General features: G+C 48.3%; 2 protein-coding genes across 4 annotated transcripts; one reads left to right on the top strand and one right to left on the bottom strand.

Annotated features, from left to right (window-relative positions):
• Positions 1-2,459: 2,459 nt before the first annotated feature.
• Positions 2,460-12,033, bottom strand: Arsl (arylsulfatase L). The gene is made up of 11 exons (XM_087900754.1): positions 11,903-12,033; positions 9,410-9,454; positions 9,071-9,220; positions 8,539-8,660; positions 7,546-7,668; positions 6,822-7,245; positions 5,531-5,667; positions 5,159-5,293; positions 4,570-4,732; positions 3,778-3,899; positions 2,460-3,585 (listed from the first exon to the last, which is right to left on the bottom strand). Exons 2-11 carry the CDS (start codon positions 9,430-9,432, stop codon positions 3,239-3,241), a joined length of 1,746 nt encoding a protein of 581 aa, XP_087756880.1. The 5' UTR covers positions 9,433-9,454; positions 11,903-12,033; the 3' UTR covers positions 2,460-3,238.
• Positions 12,034-12,064: 31 nt separating this feature from the next.
• Arsh (arylsulfatase family member H) lies at positions 12,065-23,748 on the top strand. Of its 3 annotated transcripts, none has more exons than XM_085680607.2 (11): positions 12,065-12,446; positions 17,443-17,468; positions 17,615-17,764; positions 18,040-18,161; positions 19,147-19,272; positions 19,869-20,292; positions 20,442-20,578; positions 21,100-21,234; positions 21,445-21,607; positions 21,725-21,846; positions 22,376-23,748. In XM_085680607.2, the coding sequence occupies exons 2-11, from the start codon at positions 17,449-17,451 to the stop codon at positions 22,726-22,728; spliced, it is 1,752 nt and encodes a 583-aa protein (XP_085536733.1). In that variant the 5' UTR covers positions 12,065-12,446; positions 17,443-17,448; the 3' UTR covers positions 22,729-23,748. The 3 variants fall into 3 exon arrangements, with proteins under 3 accessions (XP_085536733.1, XP_085536732.1, XP_085536738.1); XM_085680606.2 differs by having other exon boundaries at positions 17,438-17,468; XM_085680612.2 differs by lacking the exons at positions 12,065-12,446; positions 17,443-17,468; positions 18,040-18,161 and having other exon boundaries at positions 17,617-17,764.
• The last annotated feature ends 1,270 nt before the right edge of the window (positions 23,749-25,018 follow it).

Raw genomic sequence — 25,018 nt, 5'->3', positions numbered from 1 at the left:
GATCCACTTGCCTCAGTAGGAGGAGGAGTTGGGAGTGGGCGGGCATTGCCTCTAAAAGAGACAGGGTACCCAGGTGACATACCTGGCCAGCAAATTATAACAGTCTCATTTTTTTTCTAATAATAAAAAGGTGGGGAGTTAGGCACAGCAGGTTAAAGGGTTTGGGAGAGTGGATTCTCAAGACTACTTACTGCTTATTTGTGGACATCAAAGTCTTTCTTGAGGGGGCCTGAGAAAGCTGGGTTCTGGTCACATCCTAGGTAGCTGGTTACTTTACCCTTATTCATGATTTGGGATATGAAACTGTCCAGTGTTTCATGGACATGGAAAAGTGTTGGCAGAGAAGAGGGCAAAGTTAAGTTTAGGAAGAAATTATTTTTTTTCATGACCAGGAAATTGAGAGGATTGTATCTGACTTCTTTAAGGTGGATCCTTCAATTCAGCTCCTTGGAACTCACAAGAATTCTTTGAGTTTGTAAAAACATAAGTTTTAGATACATATATGGAATAAACAGCAGCATATTTATGTTAGAATGACTATGACAGATGTTTTTGCACAATGAAAAGTATCTTTAAGACTATGAAAGGCAGCGTGAGAGAAATTTGATGACTTGTATTTGTCCTCACACCTTTATAACTTGCAGGCCCATATATTAACAACTGGCATAAGTATATCTTAAAATACCCTTTATTTAGAACATGTTAAGATGTTGTACTAAAATTTGTTTGGTGAGTTTGTCTTTTTAGACAGAAATACCTCTCAGCTGTCAAGCTGCATCAGAGATCTTTGAGAAAGATAAAATTTTACTTGAGGAATTATTGATTAAAAATGACAGAGAACTTACTTGGTTGTCTACCTAGAGCCTCTCCTCAAGGTCCTCCATGGTTGTTGAGGGTTGTTATTGCTTTTTGCTATTTAGCTCATGGTCTCCCAGGTTTTAGATCCAGTGGGTTAGGAAATCTGTAGAAAGCCAAGCCTCCCTTAATCTGAGCTGCTAGGCAAATTGGTGCCAAAATGGTGGACTAAATCCACTTAAAAAACTGAGAGACACAAAAATACAGAGTTTAACACAGCTTCTTGATGCTTGCTGTCAGTGTGCCACAGCTCCTTTAAGAGAGGTTTTCCTGACTCAGCCATTGCAAAAAAAGTTTTAAAAAAGTCGCACCATTTTAAAATGCTAGCATTCTGGGCCCTACCAGCACAAACTCTGACTCTTTCAGGCAAGAAGTTTGGCTACAGAGCATTTGGATGGGGTTAGTGAGCAGTGTGCTGCAGCATGCTTAATGGCAATGTAGACTGGCTGTGTGTGTGGAAGTGAGGCAGTGTGCATGGCTCAGAAGCACAAGCAGCTCTGCCATGCTGGACTGGGTGGGACAATCATGCAGTACTGTATTTAACCTAGTAATGGCACAGCTTAAGTTTTAAGAAGTGCTTAGCATTTTAAAAAGCACTTCTGGACAGTAAAGAATTATAGATATGCAGTAAAGACAAATCCAGATGGAAAACATCTCTAAATGAGACACAGTATGTTTTTTTTTTAAAAAAAATAATGTATATAGGCTTGGGAGAGAAAAGAAAAGGAGTATAGTTATAAAAAGAAGTAAATGGTTTTAAAAAGGGGGGAGTCTTCAAAGAGATAGAATGCATATAGTCATAGATTAAATGGAGTAAAGAAAAATAAGCCAGGTAAAAATGGAAAATTCACAGAGTCTGAATTATGTATTGAAAGTTGCTTGCAATAAAGTTATTGTTTACTTAGGCAATATTATATCCTTCTGGAGTCTTTGATGGAATTGAAGAATATGTAGCTATAGTTATAATTTTTCTTAGTTGCCATAAAAGAAAAAGTAGATAAAAGTTTTATAACTGTAACTTTTGCTTGATAACTGTTTTGTGGTATATAATTTTACTATATTAAAGACAAAACATTCCTTCTTATTTAAACAGAAAAGGGGATGTGATGTGGGATTTCCATCTGTATGCAATGATTACAATCAATGAATAAGAAACTGGTTTGGACCTATATCAGGGCAGAACTTAGGTAGGCAGGGAAGATGAAACTGAATCTGGGAGAAAGGAGGCAGAGTCTGGAGAAGCCATGTAGCCCCACTGAAGCAGGACAGAACTTTACCCGGTTAGCCTCAGACATGTGGTGATACACATATTAATAGAAATGGGTTAAATTTATATGTAAAAGTTAGCCAATTAGAAGCTAGAGCTAAGGGGCCAAGCAGTGATTTAAATAATACAGTTTCTATGTGATTATTTTGGGGCTAAGTGGCTGGTAACTAACTAGTGGCCTCCTCACTGCAAGGAATCTTCTGTTTTTATTCAAGCTCCGTGTTGGGTACTAAATATTGAAGATTGGGTATGGGTTCATGGAAAAAAGACACAGAGGCACCTTAAGAATGATTTTAACCTTTCCAACTGCAAGGGGAATCAGGCATGGACTGAGACCTTTCCCATAGCCAAGGGCATTTTTATTATTATCCAATTTACACCTTTAAAAAGTTGATTTCCATATCCCAAAACATCTTATCTAAGCTTCTCAAAAGGACAATGACAAATGCAAATGCTCCATCAAGGAATTTCATGGTTTGCTAGATTTTTTTCTCAATCCAAATTTTGCATAGATTTTGCACCCTTAGGAAACTTTCAGATAAGACTTCAGAAGGTACTAGAGACAAGGCAGATCAAAACTAACTGTTAACACTCCTGAGTCAAACCACCTACATAAATCTGCAGAAACACCCAACAACAATGCATTACTATGGACATAATGTTTGGTTCTGACACTGATGAACAGGTGAAGTCCCATCCCTCAACCTCTCATGTCATCATGTGAACACCACTCCTAGCAGTCATAACCTCAACCTCGCCCCTATGTCTCCAGTGGGTGTCACATGGGTGTCATTCTTCATGGTCACACCTACACAAGTGGATAAGCCTACACCAGCACTCACAATGTATTGTGATGGCCTTAACATCCAATCATAAAGGTGATGGACATGTGAACCCTACCCCATAGACTCAGAAGGATGTTTTGTGTGGAGTGTCAATCCTCAAGGTCATATCCACACTAGTGGAACACCCTGTACTAGCACCCACATTGCACCTCACCAAAAGAACTCCTTGCACCCACACCTATAATGCATTAGGATGAACATAACTTCTGTTTCTGGAGATGATAGATATGCGGGGCCCTGCGTCTCAGTCCCAGCCAGGGTAATGTGGGTGTCACTCCTCGAGGTCACACCCATAGTTTGGGAACTCCCCACAGTATGACTGCAGCCATGGACGCCAGATGTTGTAGATGGAGCCCAGCTGCTGGTGGATCTGGCTTAGCGAGTGCCACTGCTGAGCTGCCTCCTGCTTCAGTTTCCCTACCACAGTGTGGAACTCGGGTTCTGTGTCAGGCTTCAGTGGGCGGGTCTCACCCGGGTCCGTGGAGAGGTCAAAGAGCAGAGGCGGGTCATGCTCTGTCACATCCCCAATGCATGGGCACACTGCGCTGCCATAGCAGGCACCGGCCCCTTCTGGGTGGAAGTTCGGGGTCATGAAGTGAACCTTCCACACTCTTCCTCCTGCCAGTCAAATGGATGATTGACAGCTGTCAATACCAGTGATGAAGAGACACAACTCTACTTGGGGGAGGGGAATAGTATACATCCCTAAGAGTGATTTTATTGACCCACGGATGCCAAAAGGAAAGCCTAACCCATGGCCACTCTGATCTGAAAGTAGTCCCCAGAGGGAGGGGTTATTTGTGAACTCACGGTCGCGCTGCACCCAGCGCGCAGCATGCAGGAACACTTCACAGTAGTGCAGCAGGAACTCGTGGTCAGAGTGTGGGGTCTCCCCGCGCAGCAGGGGCAGCAGGTTCCGCCCATCAATCACCCTGAGGGGTCAGCGACACATCGGCTGTCAATCAAACAGGTGTTCCACAATGCCAATATGGTGGCCCTACAGCCTCTCCTGTCACTTAAACTCTCTGCTATCCCATCCCTGTATTGTATGACACTGCACCTGTCACTCAAGTCCTCTACAGCCTTGTCCCCCACTATACCATGTAACAGCCCCACCTGTAACTCAAGTATATTTCTGGAGTGGCATCATTGTTCATGCACCCTTCTGCCCCACACCCACCCTGCATCCACTGTCACTGACTTCCGTTGTGATATCATTGTTCATTTGTTTCATGGCTTTCGTCTCCCATTGCCCATGCATAGTCACTGTCACTCAGAATCACTTCCTGTGTGATGTCTGTGCTAATCTGTCCCTTGATCCTCCTCTCTATAATATCTGCTCATATATAACAGCAGCTGTTACCCAGGCCCACTTCTGGTGTGAAATCATTGCTCACCAGTCCTGGTGCTTGGCCTGCTAGACACCTCCCAGGCCCTGAATTCATGTGACAACATCTGTCACTCAAACACCTGTCACCCACGCTCACTTCCGGTATGATGTTAATGCTAACCTGTCCACCCACCTCAGCCCAGCCCCTGCCCCACAGACTTATGACAGCAACTGTCACTGAGGCTCATTTCTGGTGTGATGGCATTGCTCACCTGTCCCTTGGCTCAGTCCCGCCCCCCAGGAGGACCACGGTGGGGAACACATCCATCATGCTCGTGGGCTCATCCACAACCCGCCCTGCAGGCAGCACCCCAGGCCAGCGGAAGATACCAGGAACGCGGATGCCACCCTCCCAGCCGCCCATGCCTTTGCCACCTGTGAGGGAAGGACTGGAGTAAGGCTAGGAACCAGAAGTCAGGTTAGAGGCTGAAGTTGGTGGGAATAGGAAGTGGCAAAGAATGGAAAGGGAGAGAATGAGGGTGTGTGAGACAAGTACACAATTCCAGGACACCCAGGAACAGGAAGTGGAGGAAGAAAGTGAAGGCCCCTGGGAGGGAGGGATCAGGCCAGCAGCCCAGGACACCTGTCACCCCAGGGAACCAGAAGTGGGGAGAAGAGTGAAGGACCATGGGAGGTAGTAAGTAAGGGATGGGGATACCATACAAGGATAAATTTCACCTGAGTAATCAGAAGTGCGGGGGTGGGGGGGTTGGGTGAAAGATCATGGGAGAGAGAGACAGGGCCACCAGCCAAGGGATGTATGGGAACACAGCTCAAGACTGGGGAGAGTACTGAGCTCACCTCTATATATCCCATTCCAGCCCCCAAGCTGCATGTGACCCACACGAGACTCCAGTGAGCCTCCATGGTCAGAGGCAAAGTATACGAGCGTATTGTCTGTCAGCCCTTCCCGGTCCAAGGCGTCCAGGATCTGTCCTGCAACGATGAACATGTGTGACTGGGGACATGTGGGACCATGGGAGAGGGGGCATGTCGAGAGGTCCACGGGGTCACCCCATCAGCCCCTTGCGACCCAGAGACAATGGTGATGCACAGCATTCCTATCAGGCCCTGGGATCCACACATGGGGTGGTGGTGGGGGGGGGATCAGGGAAACATGTGAAACGGGACATTCCCATCAGACCCAGCGACCATGCTATGCCCGATACTCACCTACCATCCAGTCCATCTCCTCCACATTGTCCCCATACAGCCCATGCTTACTCCGTCCCCGGAAACCTGCAGTGGTCACGAGGGGGACGTGCACGTGCAGGAAGGATATGAACAGCATGAAGGGGTGGTGCTTGTTCCTGGGGGGGGGGGTGACATCAGAAGCCATGGGGGGAGTGAAGGGCTGATGTCACAGGCCATGGGAAAATGATAACTATGACAGTTCCTCCTCTTTTCAGTGACATCACACATCACTGCCTCTGACCAACTTCCCTGCCGATTTCCTGTAGTCCTGCCTCTAGGTCTCAGTCATTTCCACCTGGAGCCTGCTGACATCAGCAGTGGTTTTTCTGTCCTATCTTTCTGTCTGTCCATCAATCATCTGTCATCTACTAGTCATCTGTCATACACGTTTCTTTCAATCAATCTTTACCTATTATCTATCAATCAATCATTTATCTGTCAATCTTTGCCTATCATGTGTCACTCAATCATGTGTCTGTCAGTCTATATCTATTATTTGTCAATCATATATCTCTCAATCAATCTATACCTATATCCATTTGCCAATCATATACCTGTAAATCAATCCTGTATCTGTCAGTCAATCTGTATCATCTATCAATCATCCTTTACAGACCTGTCAATCACATATCTGTCTTATGTGTGTATTGATCTATCATCTATCTATTAGTAACTGTATTTCTGTATCAGCTGTCAGCTAGTCCCTCAATATCCATCATTGGTTACCCATCCATGACTCTCCTGTCAGTCACCCACTTGCTTATCTCTGCTCCCTCTAGTTTCCACCAAACAATAAACCAAGAAACCAATACCGATCACCTACTTCTTTATCTATAAATCACGTGTCCCTGGCTCTACATCAAAGCTGTTGTCACACCCACCATCCCCCTACCTCTGCTTACGTTTCAGAAGCCAACGGTTGGAGACACCCCACCAAGCAGGTTATTGATTTTTTTCCTCACCCAGTTCCCGTAACCCTAACTTGAGTGTATAGGGCAGCTTGCCCATTCCATGTGAATAATGTCACCTTTGGGCACCCACTCTCCTGCCACATGATGTCAACAGCTGACTCCTCACAGGGCACCACAGGGGAGAGAGAGGGAGGAGGGAGGAAGGAAGGGGTAGGGAAAAAGGTGGAGGGAGAGGTCAGGGATTTCCCACCATGCACTGCCTTTTGATGGATACCTTTTGATGTCTCTCATGGGAGGGCAAGTGTAGGGGCCTGGCCGGGATTTGGCCACTCACCAAATGCATGCCCTGGGCCACTCACCTCTGCAGGAATGTCTTTGCCTCCCGGAGCATGAGGCCAGTGACCTGCTCGAGGTGCAGGGGCTGCTGGGTCACAGTGTGGTTCCTCATGAGGAAACAATCAGCATATATGATGAGGTCACCAACATGACGCGACGCAGTGAACATGGTGGCTGCAGCAGCCAAGATGAGGACTAGCAGCCACCGTGGTGCATGGAGGAGCCCCATGAGCCTCCCTGCAACCAGGGTGAGTGCTGCTAATGCAGATGCCTGGCTGCACAGGTACAGGCGGCGTTGTAGTGTCACACGCTTCTCTGAAGGCTCTGTCCCGGAGCAGTCCCCCATCATGCCCAGTGGCATCCCCAGGAAGTGCTGAAACCCATGACTCAGTGGGTGGTGGCAGTGGTCAGAGGAAGAGTGACAGTTCAGACCCAGGTGCCATTTCCCTGGTGGTGGGGTGGAGGAGAGGAAACCACAAGCATGATGAATGGGACAGATGCTGTTGGTCCAGTGCCGTCACCACTCACTTCACATCACATGACGTTGCCGCTCAGTCTACGCCAGATAACCTCACCCCCACTCAGAGTCTGGTAGCATCACCACTCACTCATGTCAGATAATGTCACCATCATCAGCTCCAGGTATGATGACATCACCACCTGCCCAGGACAGATGTCACCACCACCTACATCCCAATCCAGGCCACATCAAATTACATCACTAGCCTACAATGTCAGAGAACACACCAATGAGGCCTGTGACGTAGCCTTGCTCCGTCAGGATTTTCGCGAATGTGATCTCCTCAGCAGGAAGGCCACCAGCACCCGCTGCCCACTGGAGGACACGGTGGCCATTACCAGAAGTCATGCCTGCACCAGAAGGAAGATGAGTTAGGAGGGCGTGCACACAGTAGGACTTGGGCACACAGTAGGATTTGGCCCTGCTCCCACAGTTCCCAGCAAGCCCCTGGCCCTGCCTCCTATAGCTCCCAGGATGTACCTGGCTCTGCTTCTCATAGAGAAACTTAAGAGTCCTGTCTAGAACGAACCAATGTCATTAGTGGGGCAGAGTGAGAGGAAGTGAAATCAGCAGTGGGTTCATACATAGATGGAGACAGAGTGGGAGGAACTCAGGAATGGGGCCTAATGAGAAGTGATATCATTGGACATTGGACAAAGACATCATCAATGGGGCATGACAGAGGAAGTGATGTCAACAATGGGGTTTAGTGGGAGGAAGTGACCTCACCAACAGGATCATTCATGGAAGAAGTCAGAGGTCAATAGGAGGATTTAGGATTCAGGCCTAGGAGTCACCAGTGGGGGCAGAACAAGGGAAGTGACATCAATAGCCTAATGGGAGCAGCGGGACCAGGTGGGGGAAGTGATGCCAGCAGTGGGGCCTAATGGGAGGAAGTGACAGCAACAGTGTGGCCAGTGGGAGGAAGTGACATCAGTAGTGGGATCATCCATGGCTGGAGTCACAGGTCAGTGGAAGGGACTTAGGTATGGAGCCTAGTGGAAGGAGGTGGTATCATCCCATGTGCCTAATTAGAGGAAGTTACATTATCAGTGAGGTCTGGAATGAGGATGTGATATCATCAATGGGATGGTACATGGAATCATTGCTCAATGGACTATTGAGGGTACTTAAGGGTGTGGCCTAGTGGAGGAAGTGACATCACCAGTGAATCCCTAGGGGGCAGTGACTTCAGGGGTCAGACATGAAGGTTTGCCCACCTGTGCGGATGGGGTACCTTCCAGTGAGGAAGGCGGCCCTGCTTGGCGTGCACACAGCCTCGGCTGCCAGATGCTGTGTGAGCCTCACGCCACCTTCTGCAAGTCGGTCGATGTTCGGGGTCCTGTGGGGGAGGGGCGTGTGTCATGGCATGAGGGTGGGCCCCACACACCCATGCAATCCTGATGTCAGTCTTGCTGGGCATAGTCAGCCTGCTGTCGCTGTCACTACCTGGTGCTAGGCATCATGGGAAATTCAGAGCTACTGCCCCCCCAGAGTGAATCAGTGCCTGGAGTTAGGTATCATGGGAAGGGCATATATCCTGATGTATTATGGGTAACAGAAGGTTAAGATTATTATGGGTACCATGCTGTGAGAAGTATTATGGGTACCAAAATAAAGAGCACTATAAGTATCCTGGTGAGAAATATTATGGATATCATGGTAAGGAGTATTATGGGTATCCTGGTGAGGAGCATTATGGGTACCATCATATGGAGTATTATGGGTAACACAGCCCTTCCCTCTCCTTACCTGATGGTGCTGTTGCCATAGCAGCCGAGGTCCCCGATGCCCAGGTCATCTGCCAGGAGCAGGAGGAAGTTGGGTCGAGACTGTGACACGTCCAGGCCTGTGACTGGCTTCAGGCCCAAGAAGACACCCAGTAGAGTGGCAAGGTAATTCCTGAAACACAAGTGTCATATCACCGAGGCAGGGAGCATTGACGCCATCGCATGCTGAGTAGCTACATGGTCCGGGAATCATGGTGCCAACTTCTGGCCATGATGGGTTATACAGGATTAATTTACGAATAATTATAAATTGTCAATCAATTACGTTTCCACAACAAGGACTGCTGGGAGATTCTCTTACCAGGTATGTAGGAAATGTGGCATGACACTTTCAGTCTAAGGATTCCTGCAAGAAGTAAATACATGACAAGTGAGCATGTGACAGGAAGGACACCTACACAGTCCCTGCCCTTCTACCTGCCTGAGTGATGGTACTCCCCACAATAGGCCCTCCCCTGTCAATCATCCCTCAGGACATGCCCACAGTCGTCCTGTGCCAATCATACTTCAGGACATGTCCACAGTCGTCCTGTCAGTCATCCTTCAGGACATGTCCACAGTCCTCCTGTCAGTCATCCCTCAGGACATGCCCACAGTCGTCCTGTGCCAATCATATTTCAGGACATGCCCACAGCCCTCCTGTCAGTCATCCCTCAGGACATGCCCACAGCCCTCCTGTCAGTCATCATTCAGGACATACCCACAACCCTCCTGTCAATCATCCCTCAGGACATACCCACAATCCTCCTGTCAGTCATTCTTCAGGACATGCCCACAGTCCTCCTGTCAATCATCCCTCAGGACATGCCCACAGCCCTCCTGTCAATCATCTCTCAGGACATGCCTTCAGTTCTCCTGTCAATCATCCCTCAGGACAGGCCCACAACCCTCCTGTGTCAACCAACCTTGAGGACATGTGGCCCCTGTGAGGTGGCAAGTCCCTCACTGAGACACTTTCCAGGGAATTATGGGTAGTGACAATCGACAGAACTGTCAATCACCCTATGTGCTGTTCCCTTGCCCATGCCTAAGAAAGCAACTGTGACATCATTACTGTGACCCTTTCTAGAGTGGGTATTTCAGCCACACTGGTCAGGAAACTGTTGGGAGAGAGGACACTGATGGAGACCTGATAGCACAGGAAACTGGAAATAGAGGGAAGGGCCTGGAGCATGCTGGGAAGGGTCCTGGTGCCTGCTGGGGGAGACCTGTGTATTATGGATGGGGCCTGCTTCATGCTGGGAAGGGCCTGTGTATTTTACAAGGGACCTGATGCATGCTGGGAGGGGCCTGTGTATTATAGGAGGGGCACGGCACATGCTGGGAGGGGCCTGTTATTATGGAATAGGACTGTTGCATGCTGGGTATAGTGTGTGGTCCCAGGGTCCTGATGAATTCTGGCAGGGGCCTAGTGCATGCTGGGAGGAGACTTTCTTATGGGAGGGGTCTGGTGAATGCAGGAAGAGGTCTGCATATTATTGGAGGGGCATGGTACATTCTGGGAAAGGGCCTGATGCATTCTAGGAGAAGCCTGTGCATTATGGGAATGGGCTGTGCATTGTGGGAGAGGCCTGTGCATTATGGGAATGGCCTGTGTGTTATGGGAGGGACCTATGCATTATGGGAATAGCCTGGTGCATTCTAGGAGAACTGTGCATTATGGGAGGGGCCTGCACATTATGGGAATGACCCGTGTATTATGGGAATGGCCTGTGTATTATGGGAGGGACCTGTTTGTTGTGGGAGGAGCCAGTGTATTATGGGAGAGATTCACCATTCATCCATTTTTAGCTTCGGTTGAAACTGAATTTAAAGATAAATTTCATCATTCAGTTACTGCCCTCTAAATCGCCCTGTGCAAATATTTTGATTCCCGAGGATTTTCCTGTCCTTCTGCGAGGTTGGGATTGTGCCAGGGCCCACAGGTTTGGACGGCAGTTTGATGGAGTCATGAAAAATATTCACTTTTAAAAACCATTTTTAAAATCTTTAACATTCTAAAACTTTAAAAAAATCTTTTCAGTTTTGAGTATCTTGTGTTTGGTTGAAAGTATCACCTCACATTTTGCTCTGTCAAAAATTCATAGAAATCATGATTCTGACGCATGTTCCCTCCTCATCTGTTTATGTACCTATTTTTTTTTTCATACATGCCATGCTGGGATGGGTGCCACACACCGGCCCAACAAGCAGTGTTCTTTTTTTTTTTTTAATTTTAACTTTGCATTTAATTTTATTTCTAGTTTAAGTTTCACTTCGGTGTGCTTTCAAATTTTACTTCTGTCGGTATTTCTTCTTTAATTTAATTTTTAATTTAAAAATTTTATTTTCCATTTTCATTCTTAATAAGCTTCATTTCCTAATTCAGTTTTTGATTCTCATCCGTCTTAATTCAGTTTATTTTGCTAACTCGTCATCTCTCCTGTCTCCCTCCAAACTTTTTTTGCAAAACTCTTTTTTTTCTTTTTCTTTTCTTTTTTTTGTTTTGTTTTGTTTTGTTTTGTCAACCATCATTTTCACCCGAAGGTTTCCCATACAGACCTGCAGGAACTGGCTGTGATGGCCCTCCCATATGACCAAAAAGGACCCTTTGATTTATTTTTGTTTTTTCTCCCGAGGGTGGGGGAGGGACGAACTTTCTCCTCTGTCCTCCCTCTCCCCACCCTGCTTTTTGCGCCGAATCCTCACGATCCTGGATATCCCCCCCCCCCCCCCCCCCACGACGATGCCATCTGTCCTCGCGGGGTAAAGTCCCCTCCCTCTCCCCCCTCCTCCGCCTCCCACCCAGACTCACCGTAAATGCGGAGCACCAGGAGCCAGCCGGTTTCAGCCGGTTCTAACCTCTCTTCGGTATCCGTCAGTTTTCCCGCCCCCCCCCCCCCCAACACCCACCCGGGAGGAACCCGTCTGTCTGGTTGTGCAGGGTCGACACGAATCCGGCTGGAACCGGTCTTCCTCCCAGACAGGCCTGGGCAGTAGAGATTCTTGCGTAATTTAACTTTATTTTTGGAAATTCCCGCCCCACTCAGCCGCTCCAACCTTGGATGCTCCAACTTTCTGTAGAAATTGCTACCCGGGAGGAGGTTAGAACAGCAGGAGCTGTAGGGCCACATGAGTTCCTTAAGGTGATCTGTTAGCTTGGTGGTGAAGGAGCAGAACAAACTGCTTTTGACAAAGAACTCTATTTTAGACAGGAACTAACTAGACGGCGGGGGAAGGTGAATGCAGCCCAGCAAAGTAATAAACATTCCAAAAACTGCCAGCTCTGGTCAAAGTGACCCCACCAGGGTATCCAAACAACATCTGTTTACGTCTGCTTGATTCAAACGTCCTTGTCGGTACGTACTTGATTAACTGCTATTTTGTCTGTTTTGAAATTCCCTTATACCCGAAACAACTAATTCAAAAGTTGTATACTTCTACCCAATCACCAAACGCTAAGACTTGTGTCCCCCTGCCTTGTGGCTTTTCCCTTTAAAACCCCGTTACCCTGAAGCCTCTGGGGAGTGTCGGATTTAGCTAACTTGTAATCAGTAAACCCCAGTGTGTTTGCATCGGAGACCGACTCTGTGGTGGTCTTGTCTGTGTCCCATGACACAGGCGTAACAGTGACACTGGAACAGTAGCTGAACAGGTAGGAACCCAAGTGTGCACAGCAACTGTGGGGACGGCCCAGCATGCCCCAGGCCCCTCCCAAAATACACAGGCCCTTAAGACATTTTGCCAGGTGCTCTTCAAAATCAGATTTGCCCCTAGAGAAGAGGGAAATAGGGCATTTAGGAATGTCAGACTTTCTGGTAGATAGATGTTTACAAATGCAACTAAATATGAAAGAAACATGAAATCAGTAGTTTGGGTGTGATTTACAACTGTATTTGAACAGTGAAGGTATCTATATTTTGAAATAATAGTGATGCACAGATGCTGGTGATGCTGAAATGGGAATTGTGGGAGGAAGATGTTCTGTTCACTGCCAAAGGTGTAAATTCGCCTATGCTTTTACATTGAAAAATTCAATGTTAAAACTTGTAAGCTTGGAATTTATGTATGAAAGTCACCAGGCCGACTTTCTCAGCAAAACCTACTTAAAGGGGAATTCCTTTTACATAAACTTTCAATAAAATGTGTAAAGGGGCAGGTCAGACTCTAACTGACACCTTCATGTTCTTTACAGAAAGTTCTCCTGGACCGAGGACTCTCTCTACCCCCTGTCTTCTTTCCTTGTTGTCTTTCAACTCTCCCAGACATTGTTACTCTATTCCTTATTGCCTACTGCTTTTTGTATTGGTGTCAGTTCTAATAAATCTTTTCATGTTCAAGTTAGAAAGTACCAAAATGATAACTATAATACACAAGCCTAGTGGCATTTTAACAAGAGACTGAAGCATAAAAATAACCCTGAAAATAGCAGTGGTTTCTCATATTTCAGTCTGCTGTAGCCAGTAGGTTAGCCTTGTGCACACCCACCATTTCCTACAAGTGTGCCCCACCTCTTACAAGTTGATTATGTGAGAAAATGAAGGTCTTTTAGGAATTGTAAATATGACATTTTAATGCATCACACTTTGATGATCTCAAGAAAAACCATATGCAGGCCCATTCCATCATGCATAGACCACTCCTAGCATGCACCAGGCCTCTTCCATAATACACAGGGCCCTTCCAGTAATGCTCCAGCCCTGCCCAAAAAAACATAGACCTTCCCATAATGTACAGGCCTCTCCCATAATACCCAGGCCCATCCCACTTTGCACCAGGCCCCTACTGTAAAGCAAGGCCCCTCCCATAATACATAGGCACATCCCAAAATACCTAAGTCCCTCCCATCATGCTTCAGGCCCCTCCCAACCTGTATCAGGCCCCTCCTATAATACACAAATTACTCCCAGCATGCATCAGGCCCCTCCTATCATACTCATCTCATCATGTTCCAGGCCCCTTCTAGCATGTATCAGGCCCTCCCCATTTATTCTTTATTATTTCAGCTGAAAGTCCTCTGTGATGTTGATTGACATGTGGGTAGCTGAGTTCCTGTGAGGCCAGTGGTTTGAACTCTGTGTAACCCCAGCTTCATTCTTCCCAAGTTATCATTAAAACTCTCTATTAAAGAGTCTGGAAGGGGGGGGGGTTGCTGAGGCCAGACACCCTAATTAGTATGTAATTATGGTAATGAGATCAGAGGAATACTTAATTATGCTAATGTGATGGTAGGATACTTAATTATTCTAATGAGGGCAGGCATATCCAGATAGGCTAATGAGGCTCAGTCAGTGTCCCTGTCTGATGGGAGAGGACTGTGTCCTCATGTAGGAGCTGCAGCAGGAGCTCAGGGTGAGTGCAGTCTGTTGGTTATTCAGTTTATTATCACACTGCTGGAGTGCGGGGAGAGTATCAATGATTCTCTGTGGCTCCTGAGCAAGGGGGACCCCAGGATTGGGGGGAGCATGTGATAGCTGTTGAGGGTGTTTCAGGAGTGTTGTATGCTCAGGAGCAGGAGCTATCTGTCCCTCCATCTGTCTATCATGATAAGAAATGGTGTGTTTGATTGACAACTGTGACTGGGTCTAGTCATGATGGGAAATGACTTACCTTTAATTGACAACTGTGACAGCTTTTGGGTCATGATGGGAAATGAGGTACATTTGATTAACAGCTGTAACTGGGGTCCAGGTCATGGTGGGGAAAGATGTGTGTTTGTTTCACAGCTGTGACTGGGCTAGGGTCATGATGGGAAATGTGGTTTGACTGACAGGAGTGACTTGAGTCTGGGTCATGATGGAAGGTGAGTGTTTGATTGAAAGGGGTGAACGTGGTCTGGGTCATGATGGGAAATCACCTGTGTTTGATTGACAGGGATGACTGGGGTCTGGGTCATGATGGGATTTTGATTGACAGGAGTGACTGGTGTCCAGGTTATGATGAGAAATTATGTATATTTTATTGACAGCAGTATGTAAATTTCTGTTTCTCTGTCTGTACATTCTCCTACGATAATGTGAGGGAATCACAGAAGGTCAAGTAGTTTTCATGTGATGTCAGGCAGGCCCAACAAACCCCATGTTTTCTTATTGACCCTGCCCAACCCTGCCTGGTTGGCTATGTAATTAAGGCTGCAGGGAGCGATGAAAAATTTAACAACTGCCCAAGTTCCCTTTGAACTTCATCCTTGATCACTAGCAACTCAGACTCCCGACACATCACACAATCACTACAAAACAGCCATGTCTAAGTAATTGGGGTGACTGAGGTAACCCTGTGATATCAAAGTACAAATACTGCTCACGATTCTGCCCCTACCACCCCCGGAATTGTTTTTAATGAAGCCATGGGCCTCTTTATGAAATTTTAGGAACTGATAAGAGGGTATATGTATTCACCTGGGCCTCTGGGCCCCTAGTATTCTAGAAGTTAATAAGGAATCAGCAGTTATAATGGTTTTAGCCCAGGATATCCCACATCCTTTATTGTGTGTGCACAGGGTCTTCTTCCTTTGTCTCTATGGGCTCATGCTTAAGTGAGGGTCTGTGACCTGGGCTGGGGTAAGGGATGTTGGACTCTAGAGTTCAATCACCGAGGAGGAGTCACCACCCCAGAGACCATCTCTCACACCACAGCTGATATAAAAGCATGAGGATTTTATTAATTCTGTCATGACAGGGTCTTTCAGCATTCGGAAGGTTAGAAAGACTCAAAATGATTGGTGTAGACAAATTCTAAAGGGAAAAACCCCAGAAGGAAGGGGTGTCTAGGAGTTGTTCTTTAACTATTATGATTAGCTTATTTAAAAGGGCTATTACCAATAATTGGCTGGAGAGCAATTGCCAGATCAGATGAGGTAAGGGGAAACATCTGAGGGTCATTTTGCCCCTTTCCCAGGGACTGAGTCAAAACATCAAGTAGAACGTGCATGTGTAGTTGTTAACTGAGTCAACACCTAAGGGTTATCTTGCCCCTATTTAATAACTGAGTTTTATTTGGAGAACATTCACAAAGACTCAGGGAGATGATGGAACGTTCCCAACATTTCAGTATGTGTGTGGGCAATTGTTAGGTCCTTGGTTCCCAGGGGAGGGGGGAGCATTACTGCTGAGACTGAGGGCTGTCAGAAATGGCTTCAGAGTTCCACAAGTATATGGCATAGGAGTCTGTGAAAGCGTCGCAGTGGACAACCTTAGGGACGTGTTCTCCTTTTTTTCTCCACTGTGTAATTCCCTGCTATCCCAGCGTGTCTTGCAATGGGTGGGGCAGTGCCACTTCCCTTCTGCTTGAATTTTTGTTATAAATGTGAACTATTTCTTTCTAAATGACAGGAGGGAGGTATACATTAAGATTGCCTTCTAGAGCTCTGTGGTAGACTGTGAGACAGCAGGACATCATTGGAGCACAGGATGGAGAAGAGCAACATGGGAGGATGGAGTGGAGCAGGGTTTCATGGGAGCAGGGTGTGGATGGAGTGGGACATTATGGGAGCACATGGCTGACACCCAGCTGCTGACATCACAGTGCACAGGAAGTAAAGAGACCACTTCCTGTGTCCCTTTGAAGGAAATGCACATAATTACTGTTAGGAATTTTTTCTAACCTGAGCTCTCTGCTGATGCAAAAATCCCAATCAAGCCAAATCACAACAAGCCAAATTAGAAATATCCAGGTTTAATGGGATTCCTGCGCTCTCAGGTGGACCCGTGGTGGGAAAGAGACCACCAGGAAACTTTCCAGGAAAGCAGTTTAAATAGACTGAGGGCGTTGTCAAGATTTTGGCAGGCTTGTCTTGACTATCCTACAGGGAGGGACAAGACTCGGTGGGCACAAGGATGGGGCCTCCAAAGATGGAGACCAGAGACTGGGTCTTACAATTACCATCTAGGCTCCACCCTTTCTAAGTGGCTCTGTCTCCAACTATTGCCACTTGCTGGGAAACAGGTCAAATAATGAGCTGCAATAAAAAGTCATGTCTGGAAAGATGGCTCAGTGGTTAAGAGCATTGCCTGCTCTTCCAAAGGTCCTGAGTTCAATTCCTGGCAACCACATGGTGGCTCACACTCATCTGTAATGAGGTCTGGTGCCCTCTTCTGGCCTGCAGGCATACACACAGACAGGATATTGTATACATAATAAATAAATAAACATTTTTTTTAAAAAGTCATGTCTTTTCCTGTAAACCTGAGAAATATCTCCCACTTGGTGTGAAATAAGCCCCACCCTGGCGGTCATGTTGATCTAAAAGTCTGTCAGAATGATGTCAGCATGATGACATAGCCAGGTCACATGCAGGTGACAAGTGATCACACTTATATTTTTAAATTTATTTTTGTGCTTTTCTTCCTAGTACAGAAGAAGATGCAACCGCAAAGCACACGGTGAGAGGATACACAATTTCCTGTGTGTGGGCATATATGAGGGATGATTGAATGGGTGAGCTATGGGTGTCACTGAAACTTGGAGGATATGGAATAATATGAATGTTCCATGAAGTGACACTGAAGCTGCTCCCACCTTTCTCCAGGACCCTCTGGCTGTGCCTGTTCCTCTGCTTTGCTTTTGCAGACACACGTGGTGAGTTTGTGACTCGGAACTCCCGTCCCAACATTGTGCTGCTCATGGCCGATGACCTTGGCGTGGGGGACCTAGGCTGCTATGGGAACACCTCTGTCAGGTAAACTGAGTCACAATCTCAGCCCCGCCTCTTTCCAGTGACATATCCCCCACAGTGGCGGCAGCCATCTTGCAGAAGCCCAAGTTTGCCCACAGAAGAGCGTGGTCACAGAAGTCACGTGCAGCCCATGTGACTCTGATGTGGGCAGTGATACAGGAATACCACCACTCTCCCCAGCTGTCAGTCTTGATTCATAGCTTTGGGAGTAACACGTTGATACATGACCTCTCCTGACCCCACCCCCACCACATGACCTCCCTCTGAACCCCCCTCAGCACCCCAAACATTGACCGTCTGGCGAGCGAGGGCGTGATGCTCACGCAGCACCTGGCAGCTGCATCTGTTTGTTCACCGAGCCGTGCAGCTTTCCTCACAGGGCGTTACCCTGTGCGCTCAGGTGAGTGTCATGTGACCTGACGTCATCAAGGACAATCCACTAACCAGCATGCACTGCTTTGTGCACTCAGGTGGACAGTCCGCTACCCAGTATGCACTGCCACATGTGCCTGATGTCATTGCAGGCAGCCCCATACCCAACATGCATCACCTCATGCATTCTGGTGGGTGTGTGCAAGACATCACGGCAGGCAGCCTGCTACCCATCATGTACCACCCCATGGGCTCAGGTGGATGCCACATATGCCTGACGTCATCACGGCTGCCCGCTACCCAGCATGCACCACCTGGAGTGCTCAGATGTTATCACTGGCAGCTTCTTACCTAATATGCACTGCGTCTACAAAGACAGTGTTCCTTGGCTGATTTCTCAGTAATATATGCTAAAATTGGCACTCAAATAAATTTACATATAAGTAAATATACTTCCATGTCATAATGGTGACCCCTCTGTTTCCTGTAGTGGGAAATCAAAGGGGTGTCGACGTCATGATGTTGCCCATTGTCTATGGGATGCTGACATCATGACAGCATAAGAGTACTGGCATCGAGATACTATGATGATGTCATTGTTAGGAATTTTCCTAAAACGAGCTTTCTGCCGAAGCAAAAATCCCAATCAAGCCAAATCACAACAAGTTGAAGTAAAGGATATCCAGGTTTTAATGCGATTCGGGTTGTGGGGGGCGGAGGCGGGACACGACAGCACACCAGGACTTTCTAGGGAGCAGTTTAAAGAGACGGGGGTGTGGGAGAAGGGGTCAAGGTTTGGTAGGCACAGGGACGGGGTCTCCAAAGATGGAGGCCAGATACCGAGGACTTACAGTCCTGATGGGATGTGGGTGTGCTGATGTCATGATATCCTCCTGAGAGTGCTGATATCATTGTCCTCTGGTGCTGATGTCATGATAATGTCCTGAGGGTACTGATTTCAGGCGAACAGTTTCAGATGACAGTTCGGTGACGCCCTGACCTCTGCTCCCCAGGCATGGCGTCCCCCAACAACATGTACCGTGATGTCATGTGGCTGGGCGGGTCCGGCGGACTCCCGAGCAATGAGACGACTTTTGCCAAGATGCTGCAACACAGGGGATATCGCACAGGACTCATAGGTCAGGGCTCTGAGAGGAGAGGGGAGGGTTTTAAGTGGAAGGGGTCATGGGTGAGAGGTAAGCGGTCAGTGGTGGGAGGGGAAGGGGGTCACTGATCAGAGGGGGAAAGGAGGGATCAAGAGTCACATGTCACAGATGGAAGAGGGGTGAGGAAAGGGAGGGTCATAGGTGAGAGGTCACAGGTCATGGGGAAGGAGTCATTGGTCAGAAAGGAGAGAGGTGAAGGAGGGGAGTGGGTCATAATTGAGGAGCAAGGGGTCACAGGTCGGAGAGGGAAGGAGTGAGGGAGAAGGGGAAGAAGAGATCAGAGGTGAGGAGGTCATAGCTGAGAAGGAGTGAGGGGTCATAGGTGAAGGGGGATCAGCTGGTCACCTGATATGTGCAGTCTTCTGCAGAGTGATGGATTCATGCTGGAGTCCTGGCATGGAGGGAGGTGCCGCCCAGAGTAGAGGGGACTTCCAGCGTTCATCAGGCTGTATTTTTTACTGAAAATGGTTCAGGCCTAGAATATGTGAAAAGTGGACAGACACAAGGGTGTGATGTCAACATAATGACATGCCAATGACATCACCCTGTCACCTGTCTCGCCCACGCAGGGAAGTGGCACCTGGGTATGAGCTGTGCATCCCGTGGCGACCACTGTGCACACCCGCTCAACCATGGCTTTGACTTCTTTTATGGGATGCCACTGGGACTGCTGGGAGACTGCAGTGCTGGTGCCTGGCCGGAAGTGCACCACAGGCTGCGTATCCAGTTGTGGGTGACGTCAGCAGTGCTGGCCACCCTCCCCTTCCTGTTGTTGGTGCCCCGCCTGGCAGGCTGGTTTCCTGTCCCTTGGATGCTCATGGCCACTTCTGGATTCCTGGCTGCACTCTTCTTCCTGTCCTGGTTCAGCAGCTATGGCTTCGTGCGCAGGTGGAACTGTATAATCATGCGTGATCATGATGTCATCCAGCAGCCAGCTGATGAGGCGCGGGCGGCAGGGTTAATGCTGAGCGAGGCGTTGGCCTTCATCGACAGGTGACTTCATGTCTGGCAGAAGGGCTGGGGGCAGTTCTTGAGGGGTGATTGACGTGGGCTAGTTGAGAGCATATTCTCGGAAATGACTGGCAGAAGGGCTGTGGGTTGTCTGGAGTGGCCATGTGACCCCCCCTGAATTCCTGTCACAGGCACAAGCGCAGCCCATTCCTGCTGTTCCTGTCCTTCTTACACGTGCACACGCCGCTGCCTACACGTGGAAATTTCGTGGGTCGCAGCAAGTTCGGGGCATACGGGGACAATGTGGAGGAGCTAGACTGGATGGTGGGTGAGTGTCACATGACTGAGCGCAGAAATCACATATGTAAAGAGTTCATGAAGTAAATATGATTGTCCAGATGTCTGCAACGTCAGCTGATGATGTCACGGCATGATTTAATGATGAAGCATCCTGTTATCTGAGTGACAGTGCCATATTGTCATTTGACATCATTGGAAATAACTTATTCAATAATCAAATATGATGTCATACCACGTGATCCAAGGACCCGCAGCGCCCACATCCTGGATGACACTGAGGGTGCTCACTGTAGGCCCCACTCCCGCCCCATGTGCTCATTGTAAGTCCCCACTACTGCCTACCTTCTCATTGTAGGGAGGCCCCTTACCTACATGCACAAGCTAGGCCACGCCCCCACCTCATGTGACCACTCCACCACATGTGCTCACCTGAAGCCCTGCCTATGCCCTCATGCTCACCCTTGGTTCTGCCCCCTTGGCTCCACCCCATGCACTCACATTAGGCTCACACACTGTCTGCGTACCCCTGTCCCCCATCTCCTCCCTCAGGGAAAGTCCTTGCTGCCCTGGACCGGGAGCGCCTGACCAATCAGACCCTGGTTTACTTCACATCAGACAATGGCGGCCGCCTGGAGGCCGAGGACGGCGGGGTCCGAGCTGGTGGTTGGAATGGGGTCTACAGGGGTGAGTGAGAGCTCCCAAAATGCACTACTGTCCCCCCAGGCTCTATGTGGAGGTCAAAGGCCACCTGTGCTACTGTATTCCCCTCCTCCGTACCCCCCACAAGGTGGGATAGGATGAAGGATTTGAACCCTGGACCCAGGAATGGGCAGTAGTCACCTCGCTCTCACTCAACCCTCTCACCTACCCATTTTCACGCTGGTCACTTGACAGGAGGCAGTGGCATGGGTGGCTGGGAGGGCGGAGTGCGTGTGCCTGGCATCTTCAGGTGGCCTACAGTGCTGGAGGCAGGACGAGTCATCGAGGAGCCCACAAGCCTTATGGACCTGCTCCCCACACTAAGTCATGTGGGCGGCGGGATACTCCCCCAGGACAGGTGATGAGGGACTGGGCCGTGTGTGGGCAGGGCCTGAGGGATGATTGGCAGGGGAGGATTTGTACTGAAATCCCGCCTCTTTCCCTCCCACTGACTTCCTTTTTTTCCTGCACAAAGAGTGATTGATGGCCAGAACCTGATGCCGTTGCTAGAGGGCCATGTACAGCACTCGGACCATGAGTTCCTGTTCCACTATTGTGGCATTTTCCTGCACAGCATACGGTGGCACCAGAGGGACTGTAAGTGGAGACAGGGCCAGGTGACAGCAAAGAGGAACCGAAGTAGGAAGAGAAGCGGAAATGGAAGAGGAAGAGTTAGGAGAAGAGGACGTGGGGGCAAAGGTGATAAGGAAACAGAAGAGGAAGTAGGAAGTGGAACTGGAAGAGGAAGCAGGTGTGGAAGAGGAAGAGGGAGGGGTACCAGAAGTGATGAGAAGGGGAAAAGGAAGTTGGGAGGAAGTGAAAGGTAAATGGAAGAGGAAGGGGTAAGGAAGCTGAATTGTGGAGAAGGGAGGGGAAATGCAGAGGATGAGGAAATGAGGGAGAGGAAGTGGACCAGGAAGAAGCCTCTGAAAATATTTTGAGATGACTATCCCATGACTTTAGCACAATCCGTTCTGGTCAAAGGTCTCCACACAATGACGTTACCTAGTCTTGCCTCCCCCCACTGTGGAGCATGTTCCCCGGGGTCCTCCTCCATGACAGTCACAGAGTCACATGAAAGGAAGCCCACGGAGTTGCTTTGTCATGTGGTTCTTCCCCTGTGCAGGCAACACTGTATGGAAGGCCCATTATGTCACTCCCAATGTCTCCCCGGAGGGCTCGGACAGCTGCCACGGTGATAGTGTGTGCGCATGCTCTGGTGATGTCACCCACCACGACCCACCCCTGCTCTTTGACATCTCACGCGACCCTGCAGAGTCACGGCCACTGAACCCCGACAACGAAGCGCTGTTCGAGGCTGTGCTTGGCAAGATGTCAGTGGCTATGAGGAAGCACCGAGCCACCATTACCCCTGCACCCCGCCAGCTCTCTGTCTTCAACGCCCTCTGGAAGCCCTGGCTGCAGCCTTGCTGCGGTGCCGCTTTCCCGCTCTGCGGCTGCACGGGGGAGGATGCGTGAGCACCATTCTCACCAAGGGTCCGGTGCTTCCCATGAAGTGCTTCGTGATGGCAATGTGCTTGCCACACAGAGCTCACTGAGGGTGGTATACGTCCCACGTGGTGCTCCCTGATGGAGGAGTGCTTCCCCATGCAGTGCTCCATGATGGCAGGATGATCCCCATGAGGTGTTCATTGATGGCAGGGTACTCCCAGCATGGTGCTCTCCCATTACGGATGTTTCTCACACTGCTCACTGACCTTGAGGTACTCCCTATGTGTGATTATGATGGTGGGGTGCTCACCACATGGTGCTCCTGTGAATCTGTGCTCCCCAACAATGTTCACTGACAACTGGATGTTCCCTACAGTGCTTGCCAAGAGGGATTGTCCTCACACAGTGCTCATGGAGAACACCATGCTCCCCACGTGGTGCTCCCTGATGCAGAGATGCTCACCAGGCAGTTTTCTCTAGATGTTGAGCTGATGATAGCTGTGCTCTTTACACAGTTCTTCCTGATAGCGGTAGTGCTCCTTACAGAGTGATCACTGACTCTTGCACTTACCACATGGGTGCTCCTCCCATTGTGCTCAATGACAGCAGGCTGTTCTTCACACAATCCTTCCTGAAAGTGGGATGCTCATCACATAGTACTCCCTGACTGCTGGGGGGCTCCTTACCTGATGCACCATGACAGCAGGGTACACCTTACTTGGTACTCCCTAAGAGCAGGGTGTTTCTCACTTGGTATTCCCTTAAAGCAGGGTGATCTTCATGCAATGCTCCCTGATAGTGGGTGCTCACACGGTACTTCTTGTCTATCATTTATCCCTCAAAATGTGTGAGTTACCACCCTTTGCATGATGACACAGGAGGCCGATACCTCAGTTTCCTCAGCAGATCCTCCCTGTTTTCCTGAAAACAGAGAAGATTCTGCAGATTGAGAGATCTGTGTGTTGTAATAAATTAGCATAAAATATCGCATAGTATGTTAATACACTGTCATAAATTAGAATAAATGGTCATATGTTATAAATGCCACCTGTGCTTTTCTGACCCATGTAGGGGGACTTATGGGTAGAGATGCAGATGATGATGGTGGACACTCCCACAAACACATCGTGATACCATCAAGTCTCTAATACTGAGCCAAAGAACGGCGTTATAAACTCATCTGCCCTCAGAGACAAACAAAATACTGTTGTGATGTCATCATGTCTCTGTCAGGAAGGCAACAGAAATGTCATGACATCAAATGGTAAATAATAACCAAGCAGCATCATGATGTTATCATATCTGAAATGCTACAAATGTACCTTCAAGTGACCCTAAGAAAGCAACCTGGAAGTGAAAAGAGTGACCCAGGGTCCTGCAGCAAAGCATGATGGGAGGTGCCTGCGTGCCCTCCCAGGAGACTCTAAGCCAGTTTGCTGTCAGCCAGATCCTACTGGACTCTAGAGATCGGTTTTGTCATAGATGATATCACATCCAACTTCCCATGCCCCACTGTGGCCCCAGCTTGTTTGGGAGCAGCCTGAGGAAATTTCCCAATGATTTAGAATTTCTTTTTAGGGTGGGGAGAAGCGTGGATGGAGTAAATGCCTAAACAATCCCCATGCAGTGAAAACCCCATGCAGGGAGCCGTTGTCATGCTGACTGTCCTCCCCATCAGAAAGCTCTAAGCAGATTGTGCATGCTTACATGTGTGGGGGCATCTGGAGTTGAAGCCCAGCATATTGCTGGCCATGTAGGGGTAGAACCTGGAGTTGAGGGGTGTGCCACACAGGAGGGTAAGCAACCCATGCAGGCAATATTTCTCTGTGTAGCTTTGGAGCCTATCCAGGAACTTGCTCTGTAAACTGGGCTGGCCTTGAACTCAGAGATCTGCCTGCCTCTGCCTCCCAAGTCCTGGGGCTAAAGGTGTGCACCAACACCACCCAGCTTAGATATTAGATATCATGTCTTATGAAAGTGAAAAAAGGATGAAAAACACTGTTGAGTACACAATATTGGTAAAAACATTTAAATCTCTAAGTGTGTTAGTAGTCACAAGTTTTGAGAAACCGAGAAAAACATGCCTTTTTCTATGATATTGTTTCTCAGTTCAAGAAATGTCATCTTCACATTTGTTCCAGTTAGAGCATTGTTTCATTTTTTTTTTTTGTGTGTGTGTATGTGTGTAGTATTTTTTACGAATCAAAAACAAAAGTGAAGTTACTAGGCATGTAGTAATGAGGAAACTGTCTGGAAACTACATCTGAAGGATAGAAAAGCTGAGACATTGAACTTGGGGAAGAGAAGACCTGAGTGC

Source organism: Myodes glareolus, chromosome 23 (genome assembly GCF_982192425.1).
Source record: "Myodes glareolus chromosome 23, mMyoGla1.1, whole genome shotgun sequence".
NCBI classification, from domain to species: Eukaryota; Metazoa; Chordata; class Mammalia; order Rodentia; family Cricetidae; genus Myodes; species Myodes glareolus.
Note: the sequence above shows the minus strand (reverse complement) of the source record. Positions and strands in the feature narration are given on the sequence as shown.